Source organism: Hyaena hyaena, unplaced genomic scaffold (genome assembly GCF_003009895.1).
Source record: "Hyaena hyaena isolate Hyena2069 unplaced genomic scaffold, ASM300989v1 scaffold_58, whole genome shotgun sequence".
Lineage (NCBI taxonomy): Eukaryota > Metazoa > Chordata > Mammalia > Carnivora > Hyaenidae > Hyaena > Hyaena hyaena.
In genome coordinates, this window is record NW_024080689.1 from 2,307,318 (window position 1) to 2,321,030 (window position 13,713).

Consider the following 13,713-nt stretch of genomic DNA (forward strand, 5'->3'; position numbering starts at 1 on the left):
GTCAGCACAGAGCCTGACGCGGGGCTCAAACTCACGAATCGCGAGACCTGAGCCAAAGTCGGACGCTTAACCGACTGAGCCAGCCAGATGCCCCGGCTCAGGCATCTCTAGATCCCGGGTTTGTGAGATCGAGCCCCACGTTGGGTATCGAGATTACTTAAAAGAATAAAAGCTTTGAGGGGCGCCTGGGTGGCTCAATCAGTTAAACATCGGACTCTTGATTTCAGCTCACGTCTTGATCTCAGGGTTGTGAGTTCAAGCCCCCTGCTGGGCGTGAAGCCTACTTATAAAATTAAAAATAAAGTCTTTGAAAAAAATAAAAAAAGATCATTTGTTAGCCTTGAATAACCCAGAGAGCCATTCATGTGTTTCACTGATGGGCTTTTATTAACATGTACATAGGTCTCATACTGAAATGTTTTTATTTATATTTTTTTAAAAAAACCTCCTTTATTCCTAGTATCAAAATAGTTCTTTTAAATACCTTGAAAACCAGTAATACAATTATTTTTTTTATATATTAAATATCTTCTTAAAGTCTCAATCACTTCTCTTCCATCTCTCTCCTAGAATCCCGCTATCTCGTGATTTTGGCATCTTGGACGCTTGTATCCCAGGGAAGCGTTTAGAGGTTTGAAAGAGAGAAGCCAATGACGAGAACTGACTTGGTGTTGAAGACTCTTATGTCCGCGGCTGCAAAGTTGGCCCACACCCAAGTCACTCTTGAGTGCAGGGATTCGGGCCCTAGAATTGTTGAAATGAAGCACTTCTTGCCCTGAAATAGCAATGCTGACCCCACAGCACCCCCTGGTGGCCTGCACAGGTAAAAGCACCCAGCAGTTCAGGAAAGTATTTGGACATGCTGTGTTGGAAAATCTAGATGCAGACACCAAAACAAAAACAAAACTAAGTTAAACTTATTTCCCGGGGTCCCGAGACAACTGGCTTCCGGGAGCCCACTCTCCACACACACAAGCTTCTCACGACTGGAACCCACCGTCAGAAGCTGGACTCGGGTAACGTTTTCTTCCGACTCAAGGAAAGAGTGTGGTATTTCACCTTCTGCAAGGTGCCGAAGGGAGTGTGCTCCCCTGGGAGGGTCCTCTGGGACGGGCCCAGGGCGCTGGCCCTCGGCCTCACGGCTCTGCGAGGGAGGCGGAGGGAGCTGGGCGCTGACCACACGTCCCTCTCCGGGCGGCTGCCGGGGGCTCTGGCCAGGCTCTCCCGGGCCCAGGGGGGAGGAGAGGAGCCTCGAGCCTGCTCATCCACAGCCAGGCTCAGCCTGCCGCTCACCAGGGAGACTGGGGGCGCCTGGGGGGCCACCTGTGGCCGATCATATTTGTTCTCCTTCTTGGAAAACATGGACCTCAGAAGGGTGAGGGTCCCCTGTGGGATCCTGTCCGGCTCAGCATCCCTGCCATCCACATTAGCCCTCGCCCTGGCGCGGGCATTCTGGCGGCTGTCTGCACTATTTCTAGATAATTCCGTGGTGCTCAGAGCCTCTGTGGGGGAGGGTGCTCTGCTAAGGCTTCCTGCCGGGCCACTTCCCTTGCAGCTCGCGGTCTTCTGGCCCTCCGGCCGGGCTCGTTGCTCGTTCCGCACCGAGGGCATCACCGTGAGGGGCAGGTCAAGCCACCTGGGGAGCCTGATGTCCTGGCTTCCATTCCCCTTGGCTTTCCTGGCTGTACTTAGACCATCTGCGGTTCCGGGGGCTGCACGAGGGCCGGGGTGGCCTGGGAGGCAGGGCGCCCGGGCAGGCACCCTCTCGCTGGCCCGCCCGCTGCCGTCACCCTGGGCGGAGTCCACGTTCTCGTAGGCAGCGCCCGTCAACAGCGGCACAATGGACTGGCTCGTGGATCGGGGTCTCCGCCGGGACTCCAAGTACTCCACCAACTCGACAGTTGCACCGGGTGGTTTCTCCCTGGGTCTGAAAGACCACCGGAGGGGCATGGTCTTAAAGGCCCCCTGCTTGGCCCTGGAAGGCGCAGGCTCCTTCATGCTGATGCTCCGGCCTCGTACGCCCCGTACCAGACGCCTGGGCTCCGGCTCTCCTGTAAGAGACGATAGCATCAGTGACCAAACAGCCCTCCCAGCTGCAATGAGTGGCAATGCCCGCCATCTGTCTAACAGACACTGACTGAGCGCCCCTGATGGATCGGGCACCGTGCTGGCCGTTGGGGACACAGCAGTGAGCAAGACATGGAGGTTCTAGCCCTCGGAGGCATCAGTGTTTGCTTGTGCCCAGCAGAAATCCTTCCTTTTCCAGGTTACATTAGGTGCCTGTATCTTTCAAATGCGAGATTCTCAGAGAACCCTATCCTGGGCTAAAAAGAAAAACTAAAAAGTTGTGCATTTAATTTTATCAGAGATGCCACTTACCTCTTCCCTCTGTGTCTTAAACACCTGTGTATGGTTGGAAAGATACTTTTCATGTGTGATGCTTAAATGAGAAACAGAGTCGGAAAAAACAGCGCAATCCAACTTGCAAAAATACATACTCGTGTGTGTGATACACGCATGTGCAAACATATAAACAATTATGAAGACAAACACTAAAGTGACAAGGTGTCAAGGGGACCGTGGGATACTGTGACTGATTTTCTTCTTCTTTTCCAAATCTTAATGTTTCTAAAGGGAATACACACATAACCAAGGATGTATGCTTCTTCTTAAGAAACATTCAGTTACGAAAACACTTCTATTTACAATAGCATCCAGGGAGCCTGGGTTGCTTGGTCCGTTGAGCATCTGACTTTGGCTCAGGTCATGATCATGAGGTTCATGAGTTTGAGACCTGCATTGGGCTCCACACGGATAACGCAGAGCCTGTTTGGAATTCCCACTCTTGCCCTCTCTCTCCTTCCCTCCCCCGCTCATGCCGTCTCTCTCTCTCCAAAATAAATAAATAAACTTAAAAAAATTTTTTTAAAAAGAATATAATACTTAGGAATTAACCAAGGAAGTAAAAGATTTATATAACAAAAAACTACAAAACATTAAGAAGAAATTAAAGATAACATAAATGGAAAGACATCCCATGTTCATGGATTGGAAGGCTTACATATTGTTAAAATGGCAACGTTACCCAGAACGATCGATCTCCAGCTTTGATGCAAATTCCTTTCAAAATCCCAATGGGGCTTTTTGCAGATGGAAAAATCCATCCTGAAATTCATATGGAGTCTCAAGGGACCTCTGCAGCCAGTCACAAAAAGACAAATACTGCATGATACCACCTCACAAGTTACCCAGAGTGGCTGTAACCAGAGAGACAGAAAGTACAGAGGTGGTGGCCAGGGCCTTGGGGAAGAGGAGAGGGCAGTGTTATTGTGTAACAAGCAGAAGCTTTCAGATTTACAAGATGAAGAGTTACAGAGACGGATAGTGGCAATGGCTGCGATACAAGTGGAATGTATGGAATATCACTGAAACGTACACTTGAAAAAGCTTCGAGTGATCAACTTTGTTATGTGTATTTTCAGGTGATAATAAAAGCAAAAAAACAAAAAACAAATTGCAGTGTCTGCCTTCATTTATAAGATGCCTGTAATCACAGAGAGTAAAAACCTTCGCCTGAAACACACAACCCACATGGTGGAGGGACAGTTGCGTGTGTTGAAAGACCTGAGGTCAACTCCAAAAGACTTCCTCGACAGCTGACTGCTTGTGTCATGGAGTAGGAGAGCAAGCCCCATACGAGCAAGGGCTGTGCCACAAATATAGCCCCGGTAAGCAGCATGGCCACCTGGGATGAGCCACGTGAGGCGGGACTGGGGATTCTCAGAGGACAGGTGACAGCTCAGTATGCACCGGTAGAGAAAGCGCAGCATGTGACACATCAGCCAGGCTCCCGGGGAAGAAATGACCAGAAGGCAGAGTCCCAATGCCCATCAATGACTGGAAGGGTCGGACAGCATCTCTGAGGTTCCTGGGGAATTCTGCCTTCCACAGATTATTTCTGGGAGTTTTTAATCGCCTACATTTTTTCCCTCCGCTCGGTCTTGTGTTCTTTAAAGCATTTCCGTAGCCAGCAAGAGACACGATTTCACCCAAAGCATTTTACAATTTCACTGTCCATAGGCCCTGTCGCTCCACCATTAAATCCCCATGCCTCGGGGGAATAAAATGTGCTGGGGTCTGAGACACATAGGCGGGTGTTTTCCCCCCTCTTCTGCAACCCTGGGAAGGGCAGAAAGCACCGCTTTTATTAGAACAGAGCCATGACTTGGCTTTTCAAAACGAGATAACACAGCCGGCGGCCTGGCAGGTGGCTAGGTAGCGTGGCAGCAAGTCCCCTCCTCCCGGATGAAAGGCCTGGGTCCCGGCCCACATCACCCCTACAGCTCCCTTTCATGGGGGCCGCAGAGGCCCGTGCAAGCCCTTCCTTCTGCATCTTTCTAGAGGCCAGCGAGGAGGCACCTTGGCCCCCAGGGTAAGAACAGAAGGGACAGCTTAGTGCCCACACTGATGCGGTGTCACCAGTCACAAATGTCTCCCTTCCGAGGGGAGGGGACAGTGCTCCCCCCGCTCCTCCCCGGGGGAACCTCCCGGGAGAGAGCCCGAGGCAGAGGTGGCGTTCTGAGATGCCTGAGGAGGGAATCTGTGGCCTTGGTCATGCCCAGCCTCCTGGAGAACCAGGAAGGAAGAGTCTAGAGCCTTGGGCCCCATGGAGGACATGAATAGCTAAGTCCTTCCTAAAGGTTATCTAAGCCCCGGGAGCCTGCAGAACAGGCTTCCCAGGTCCGGTGAGGCCTCCTCACACTGATGGTGCCCGTGCGGCTGGTGGGCACGGCGCCCACCCACGGCCCCACCTGTACGTGGCTCTGGAGACAGCAAATGAGAAATGCCCCATCTGTTCTTATGTGACTTTTTCTCCTCGGCTAATGAAATCAGGCATCGATCTGACTTCACGATGTGTGTGTGCCGTGAGCACCCAGACCTCAGAACAAGACTCCTGGTCCAGTGCTCTCAGCTCTCAGGCTGTCCAAGGGTTTCCACTGTGGCTCCGACAGCCACCCACTTGTGCGTTCAACAGACATGTAATGAGAGCCTCCTGTGTGCCAACCACGTGCTTCCAGTGTTGGGGATGGAGCTGTGGGAAAACACACAAAGGGTCTGCCCCTGTGGGGTTCACCAGAAAGCAACATGTGATGGCATGGGATATAGTGCTGAGAGTTATGATGCAGAATGAGGCAAGGGAAGGGTGGGGATACAGCGTGGGGACTGTGGAGTGAGGAGGGACCTGATGAAAGGGAGAAGGAAGCCACGTGGAGACTGGGGAAAACAGCCTCCAGGCAGCAGAAACAGCAAGTGCAAAGGCCCTGAGGCACAACTGAGCTCGGTGGGTCAGGGAAGCAGCAGAGAGCCCACCATGGCTGTAACCAAAGGAGCAAATGTTCCCCAAGAGGGATCTTCATCTTCCGACATCCTCTCTGTATTTGGAGGCATCTCTTTCTCTGGTTGCAGTCTGACTCCCTACCCCCCGACTTTCCACTGGACCCTAGAGGGTAAGGACAAGCTACTCAGCCGAGCCAAGCTCTGTCCACCTCTGAGGCCCCTTCCATTGCTCCAAGAATCACCTACGCTCGGGGGAGCATGGAGGGGACCCCAGCGGGCAAACACAGAAAAAACACCACCATGCATAAGTGGGTCCAGGAGTCAGAGGGCAGACAGAATCATCAGAAAGGGCCCCTAATGAAGTGGAGCCACCGGAAGAGACAGAACAGAGACAAGCTCTCAGGGAGATTAAAATACACAACACGAGAGGACTGCCAGATGTCCTCTGGGTCCTAAAATTCAGTAAATGCACTCAAGACACGCAGGGTTGTGTTTGAGACTCAAGTCAGCAGCCGGAAAGATAAAGGGAAAGGAGGGATCTCACACCTGAGAGCAAAGTGACCAAGAGAAGTCATGGGGCAAAGCAAGGAGACACAGAGAATGGGCCTGGGGAGCCTTTGGGCAAATGACAGAAATCTGAAAAGTCAGAGAGACAGTAAGTAAACAAAGAACATTTCCCTAAAGGAAAGCCTGCATCACACAATCAACAAGAGCCAAAGTGTGGAAAGAGCCCAAATGTCCATTGGTGGATGAATGGATAGAGATGTGGTGTGTACATACAATGGAGTGTCACTCGGCGATCTAAAACAATGAAATCTTGTCATTTGCAACAGTGTGGCTAGAGATAGTGTATTAATGCTCAGCAAAATAAGTCACAGGAAGATAAATATCATAGGACTTCACGCATACATGGAACTTAAAAATTTAACCTTTTATTTATTTTTGAGATACAGAGAAAGAGCGCGAGTGGGGGAGGGGCAGAGAGAGAGGGAGACACAGAATTGGAAGGAGGCTCCAGGCTCCGAGCTGTCAGCACAGAGCCCGACGCGGGGCTCGAACCCACGGACCGTGAGATCGTGACCTGAGCCGAAGTCGGACGCTTAACCGACTGAGCCCCACAGACTCCCCTCATATATAGAATTTAAGAAACAAAACAGATGAACATAGGGGAAAGGAATGAAAAGTAAGATAAAATAGAGAGGAAGGCAAATCATAAGAGACTCTTAAATACAGAGCACTGAGGGTTGCTGGAGGGGAGTGGGGAGATGGGCATGAAGAAGAGTACTTGTTGGGGCGCCTGAGTGGCTTAGTCGGTTAAGCATCTGACTTTCACTTAGGTCATGATCTCGCGGTTCGTGGGTTCGAGCCCCGCGTTGGGCTCTGTGCTGACTGCCAGCTCAGAGCCTGGAGGCTGTTTCAGTCTGTGACTCCCTCTCTCTCTGACCCTCCCCTGCTCACGCTGTCTCTCTCTCTCAGAAATAAATAAAAATATTAAAAAAAAAAAAAAGAAAGAAGAGTAGTTGTTGGGAGGAGCACAGGGTGTCGTATGTAAGTGACGAGTCACTAAATTCTATTCCTGAAATCATTATTACACTATATGTTAAATAACTTGAATTTAAATAAAATTTAAAAATTAAAAATAAATATGACCTGTCATGCTGTCTCAAAATAAATAAACTTTTAAAAAATGAATAGGGGCACCAGGGTGTCTCAGTAGGTTGAGTGTCTGACTTTGGCTCAGGTCATGATCTCACAGTCCGTGGGTTCGAGCCCCGCGTCGGGCTCTGTGCTGACAGCTTAGTGCCTGGAGCCTGCTTCGGATTCTATGTCTCCCTCTCTCGCTGCCCTTCCCTTGCTCATGCTCTGTCTCTCATGCTCTCAAAAATAAAATAACACACAGGATGGATGGATGGATGGATGGATGGATGGAAGGAAGGAAGGAAGGAAGGAAGGAAGGAAGGAAGGAAGGAAGGAAGGAAACAGACCAGAGGGAACACTAAAAGCATTTCAAACACTCACTTTGCAGAGGTGGGAGGGGGGGACTGGGAAGCATCTCGCTGGCGGGGGAGGGACAGAAGGCAAGCAGGAAATATGACGACTCACAGAAAAGAATAGTCTGGCGTCTATCCATATAATAGGAAAATGCATTTACACATTGGGAAGAAGAAAGTAACAACATTACGCAAAATTAATCCCTCTGAGAAAGACAAATACTCGTATGTGGAATTTAAGATACAAAACAGACAAACGTAGGGGATGGAAGCAAAAATAATATAAAAACAGGGAAAGGGACAAAACTTAATAGACTCTTAAATACAGAGACCAAACTGAGGGTTGCTGGGGTGGCTGTGGGGGGGGGGGGGCTGGGCATTAAGGAGAACACTTGTCAGGAGTTGGGCACTGGGTATTAGGCACAGGGAACGAATCACTGGAATCTACTCCTGAAATCATTATTGCACTAGATGCTAACTAACCTGGACGCACATTTAAGAATTAATTTAAAAAAAAAACACACAAGATGCAAAAGAACAGAACTTGCAAACAAAGGGAAGAAAAGGGAACAAACAGCAACGTGATCAACTGTAAAAACCAGGGAAAAAGAAAAAAAAAGAAACCGTAACTAAAAAATGTTCTTAATGGAACAAAATCAAGTTTAGGGCTGTGACTGACGAGGGGGCGTGAGGCAGGTTGAAGACAAAATTATAAGCTAGCGCCTCCCGCACCCCCCGCAGGTGGGATGTGCGTGATATTCCTCAGGCTCTCCTGGCAGCCCAAGGACACAGGGGAGGAAAGAAAACAAATGGTTAGCTGACAGACACCACAGCCATAGAGGATGTGGGGCTCCCGTCAGTTTACAAACATCTTAGTAAATTGCAAAAAAAAAAAAAAAAAAAAAAGCAGCCAATCTTATCAATGGCCTCACCTCCAGCAGAAACCTGCAGACTCAGCTTCCGAGAGCCCCAACATCACCCCTCCGCAGCGATGTGGGAAACAGGGACAGCAGGAAACAGCAGGAGAAATTAAGTTTCCTTATATCCTGCAGCCCGCTGACAGATGCCTGGGGTAAGAACTCCCTCCTGTCTTAATGTGAACGCTCAGCTAGAGGGAAAAACCACCTTGGCTTGACCAGAGCCCCAGGCGTCAGTAATCTGTGAGTCTTCTTTAGCACATGACAATCTCATCGCGAACTTCCCCTGGATTTCATCTCCCCCAACTCCCAAATATATAACCCGCCTCTCCACAGGGTCCGGGGTCCTGTCCCCAGGCTTTAATAAAATCACCTTTTTTGCACCGAAGACGTCTTCAAGAATTCTTTCTTGGCCATCAGCTCCGGACGCCCCCCTCACCCGTCACCCCAAAACCTAAGCAGTTACATTAAAAATGAATGGGCTGAGGGGCGCCTGGGTGGCTTAGTCGGTTAAGCGTCCGACTTTCGCTTAGGCAATGATCTCGCGGTTCGTGGGTTCGAGCCCCGCGTCGGGCTCTGTGCTGACTGCCAGCTCAGAGCCTGGAGCCTGTTTCAGTCTGTGACTCCCTCTCTCTCTGACCCTCCCCTGCTCATGCTGTCTCTCTCTCTCTCTCTCTCTCCTAGAAATAAATAAAACATTAAAAAAAAAAAAATGAATGGGCTGAACGTATCCTTGTAAGGCTCTCGGTTTTGACGTTCAAAAAAAAAATAATAGTAATAAAATCACAACTTAGCATTCACCAGAAACCACCTAAAAGTAACTATAAGAGAAAAATTCATAAAGCAAAAGAGAATAGCAAAGTGATACCAGGCAAATGCAAACAAAAACAAAGGAGGAAGGGGTGCAATGATTAATCTTGAACAAGGCAGACTTTAAGGTTAAAAGCAATTAAGCAAGATAAAGAGCCACATTACACTGAGAACAGACAACTTATAAATAAGACCTACCAGTCATCAGCTTACAGACATCTAATAACAAGGCAGCAAACAATATAAAGTGGAAATTCCTAAAGTTCCTGGTGTACTTGATTAAAAATACAGCTGTACAGAGGATTGCAATATACCTCCTTCCTGGCGAGGCCGTCCTCGAAAATGTCAACTTAAAGTGAACTAAATCCAAAAATCGACTCACCTAATTTAAGAGTTACGACCGAAAGCTCATATCCCTCAAATAGACACAGTCGACATTATTTGATGCGTGCACAGAACATCGACAAAATTATAATTATGTACTTACTGCATCACAAAAAGGGAATGCTTTTGGAAAACCACATTCTTGGCTAACCATCCACAAAATTAGAAAGAGAGAGTTCCAGGGAGACCCTCCCCCAAATCATAAATGCTCTAAACTTCCAGATAACCTTTAAAGAGGAAATAAAAATGGAAAGAACGTAGTATCTGGAATGCACTGAAAAAGTGAGAAACAAAACCTCAAAGGCCCAATAACAGTCATAGAGAAAATCTAGGATCAGAAGCACTTCTACCATGAAGCTGAAGTCTTGAGGCCCCTTTTTCATCCAGGGGGCTTCTGCGTAGGGCCCTAGTGGTGTTTTCACATAGTCTTGTTTTCTTTTTTTTCCCCATTTAACAGAGAGAGAGAGAGAGAGACAGAGACAGAGACAGAGACAGAGAGAATCGGAAGCAGGCTCCCTACCCAGCACAGAGCCCAACATGGGGCTCGATCCCACAATTCTGGGATCATGACCTGAGCCGAAATCAAAAGTCGGATGCGCAACCGACTGAGCCACTCAGGCACCCCATCACATACACGGTTTTATTTTTCCTAAAATTTGCAAACGTAGGGTGTCTTTACATCTTCCTCCTTGGAGAGTTTCCTATACCCGTCCCCAGTTACGGAAGACGCAGTCCCCTTCAATATACCTTGCAGCCACTCCTTTTGGTCCAAATGCCTTCCTCACTCTCGTATCCCATAACTGAAGCTACCAGAAGGATGAGGTTCCCAAGCTGTTAGGGTATCTCTCCAGAGGACTGCTTGGCGTTTGGGAGGGACAGTCGGTCCTGAAACGACACCATCTCTGGCCCTGCCCACTGGGCGCTACATGTTACTTAGTCCCCTCTACTTGTTTGGATGGTGACAGAACTCTCCCCCAAACCCATGGGGAGAATGGGTGGTACCCCACCCCCCACCCCCCAGCATGGAAACGTAGATGCTGCAGCTGGTTTGCCCAAGCTGACTGCTAACAAGAAAACGAGGCTGGGGTTTCAACTATCACAACAGGTTCCGAAGCCCATCACCGTTTGGGTCCAATGTCAAGAGGGGGCGCTCCCTTTGGCAGCAAGGCTCTGGCGAGTGTGCATGGGAATAAACTCCAGTTTGGAATGTGCGTCGCAGCCACAGAGCCAGGATGCCGGCGGCCAGAGGGAGCGGGATCTGCCCGGAGCCCCGCCTCTTCGCCAAGGAGGTGAGCTCGCTCCTGGTGACTTCCCAGCCTCGGCTTTCTCCTCTGGAAAAGGGGCTTTCATTTCACCCTCCTGGAGATGCTGATGACCAGATGGAGAAGTTAAATGCCTGCCAGGGGCTGGGATACAGTTATTCTTCCGTATTGCTTCCCCTCCCGCCCTAGCGCTCTCTGTCTCCTGGGGGGCTGGAGGGTGGGGGGTCCTCTGAAGCTGTGTCTGACTCCTGGCTGAGTTCCATGTTGAAAAGTTGGGCCCTTGGGGCGCCTGGGTGGCTTAGTCGGTTAAGCGTCCGAACTTTCGCTTAGGTCATGATCTCGCGGTTCGTGGGTTCAAGCCCCGCGTCGGGCTCTGTGCTGACAGCCAGCTCAGAGGCTGGAGCCTGTTTCGGAGTCTGTCACTCCCTCTCTCTCTGACCCTCCCCTGCTCACGCTGTCTCTCTCTCTCTCTCCTAGAAATAAAAAAAAAAAAAAGGAAAAAAGAAAAGTTGAGCCCTCTTTGAAAGGTGCCTTCCCACGGGGGCGGGAAATATACTTCTCCCTGGGGGGAGAACTGAGAAGTGGCCCAAGGTCCCACGGCACTGGAACAGAAGTGGGTCAGAGGCTCACGCTGATGGGGATAGACAAGCTGGGGAAAGAATGCCTCCTTTTTTGGTTTGCCAGACACTGCGTACCCTCAGTGTGCATCAGGAAAGGGCAAAAGGAAAGTCTAGAGACAGGGTGAGTCAGAACATAACGCATTAAACAGTTGGCCTCCACAAAAAAAAACAAAAAACAAAACAAAAAAACAAAAAAAACACAACACCACACACACACAAACACAAAAAATGCCCTCTAAGGAAACATACAAATGTCATATGCACGTAGAGGCGCTCTGATCAGTATTCCATCTGTGAAATACTGGGGGCCAAAATGCCAAATCCTAAGGAACAGTCAACCCACTGGCAACACATAAACCCTTATAAACCAGAGGGCTGGATACAAAGATCCACCTGCAGCCTCAAGATTGTATCATCACATGTATCCACTCAGAAATACGTAACAAGAGCCTGCTACATGTCAGACACCCTGCTGGCCACTTGGATACAAGGAAACATAATGTATAAAGACGTAAATAGCTGATGAATGAATGCATAGGCCACGCCCAGGAGCAATCTCACTCCCAGATACTCACAACGGAAACATGGGAGCAAATATGTGCACAGACGGGGCACTGGCGAGAGCCCACACCACAAAGGACCCCAGTAACCAACCGCAAGAGGAGATGTAAGTAAAACACGAACTCTTCTGACAACGTGGGTCAGTCTTGCAGAGATTTCCGGAGCGTCACCAAGTAACTTAAGAATCCATAATTCGAGCCCCGCGTCGGGCTCTGTGCTGACAGCTCAGAGCCTGGAGCCTGCTTCGGATTCTGTGTCTCCCTCTCTCTCCCTCTCTGCCCCTCACCCACTCTCTCTCTGTCTCTCAAAAACATGAATAAACAATAAACATTTTTTTTCTTTTTTGACCAACGGAATAAGATGACAACATATATAAATTTCACAGATACTACGATGGGGAAAGGAAACCGAACAGGAAAAAAATATGTACTATAGGACTCCATTTACATGAAGTCCCAACTCAGACAAGATCAATCTATGGCGTTAGAAGTGAGAATAGTGCCCCCTCTGGAAAGGAGGGAAACAGTGATGATTGAGAAAACACAAGGGGGCGGGGAGGGCCTGGAACATTCTATTTCGTAATCTGGGTGACTGTTATATGGATGTGCACATTTTGGGGTCATTCATCAGATGTGCTTTTGTGATTAATAGACATTTCTGTGTATATATCACACTTCCATTAAAAAGATTTTTTTAAGTTTTATTTTGAGAGAGAGAGAGAGAGAGAGAGAGAGGGAGAGAGAATCCCAAGCAGACTCTGCACTGTCATCGCAGAGCCCGAGGTAGGGCTCGATCTCACAAACTGTGAAATTATGACCTGAACTGAAATCAAGAGCTGGATGCTTAACTGAGCCACTCAGGTACCACCGAAAAATCTTATTTTAAAAGCTAATTCGGGAGCTACGAGGACACGCGGAAACTAAGTAATTAGCACATGTTGCTTCTTTCTGAACAAAGGGGTGCAGAGCACGCACACACTCGGAGATTTAACGGATGGGCTATTTCTGTGGTTACCCCCTGGCTCCCTGCACCATCATTTCCTCCCTCCAGGGACAGGCCCATCTGAATCCTAATGGCATCATCTGGATGCCAACATGCTCTGTGTCCCGGTTGGCGAAGAAAAACGAACACGAGCTGCGGTCAGCTGGCGTTTCTCTGCAGCCACAGCGCCTTTAACCCAGGCCCCGGGAGGAGCTGCTACATGCCGTCTCAGCCTCAGCCCTGCAGGCGTCTCCCGGGGCCGGGGTCAGGTCACAGTTCCCCTGGGTTTCCAAAGCCATCCGCCTGCTGACGACTCCTCGTTACCATCCGGACCTGGATGTCGTACCGGGGTCTCAGAATCACGTGTTGCAAAGTTTCTGATTTTTCCCTCCCTCCTCGCGCCCCCCCACCAATGACCTGCCCTCCTCAGCAGGGAGTCCTCCCTGACCACTCGGCTCCTCTCACAGCTCCGAATTCAAATACAGCCAGAATCTGGCCGCCTCCTACCCAGCGCGCTGCTCCCGGGGCCTCGCCCTCGCTCAGATGGGCACAGCCAGCCCCCCACCCGGCCTCCCACCCTCGTCCCCACCCGCCGTGACGGAGTCACAGAGCAGACTTGGTGAAAATATAAATCAGATCGATCACCTCTCTGCTCAGAATTCCCCGACGGCTACTCACCGCTCTTGGGGCCAAACGCCAACTCTGTACCGTGAGCCAGAGGGACGCTCCCTCTGCCTCTCACGCGCAGCCCGTGCTCACCGCCTCCCCGGCGCTCCCTGCCTGGGGCACGTGTCTCCCTCCCTCGCTCAGCTCTCTGCTCCACAGCTGCCACTTCAGAAGGACCTTCCCC

The 13,713-nt window shown here is 49.8% G+C and overlaps 1 protein-coding gene across 2 annotated transcripts in view; it reads right to left on the minus strand.

Moving 5' to 3' along the window:
* Window positions 1–364: 364 nt before the first annotated feature.
* USP43 (ubiquitin specific peptidase 43) overlaps window positions 365–13,713 on the minus strand; it is a 58,170-nt gene continuing 44,821 nt past the window's right edge. For both annotated transcript variants that reach the window (XM_039231664.1, XM_039231663.1), the window contains exon 15: window positions 365–2,051. In XM_039231664.1, the coding sequence (XP_039087595.1) occupies window positions 1,000–2,051 (1,052 nt within the window). In that variant the 3' untranslated portion in view covers window positions 365–999. The remainder of the gene's footprint in view (window positions 2,052–13,713) is intronic.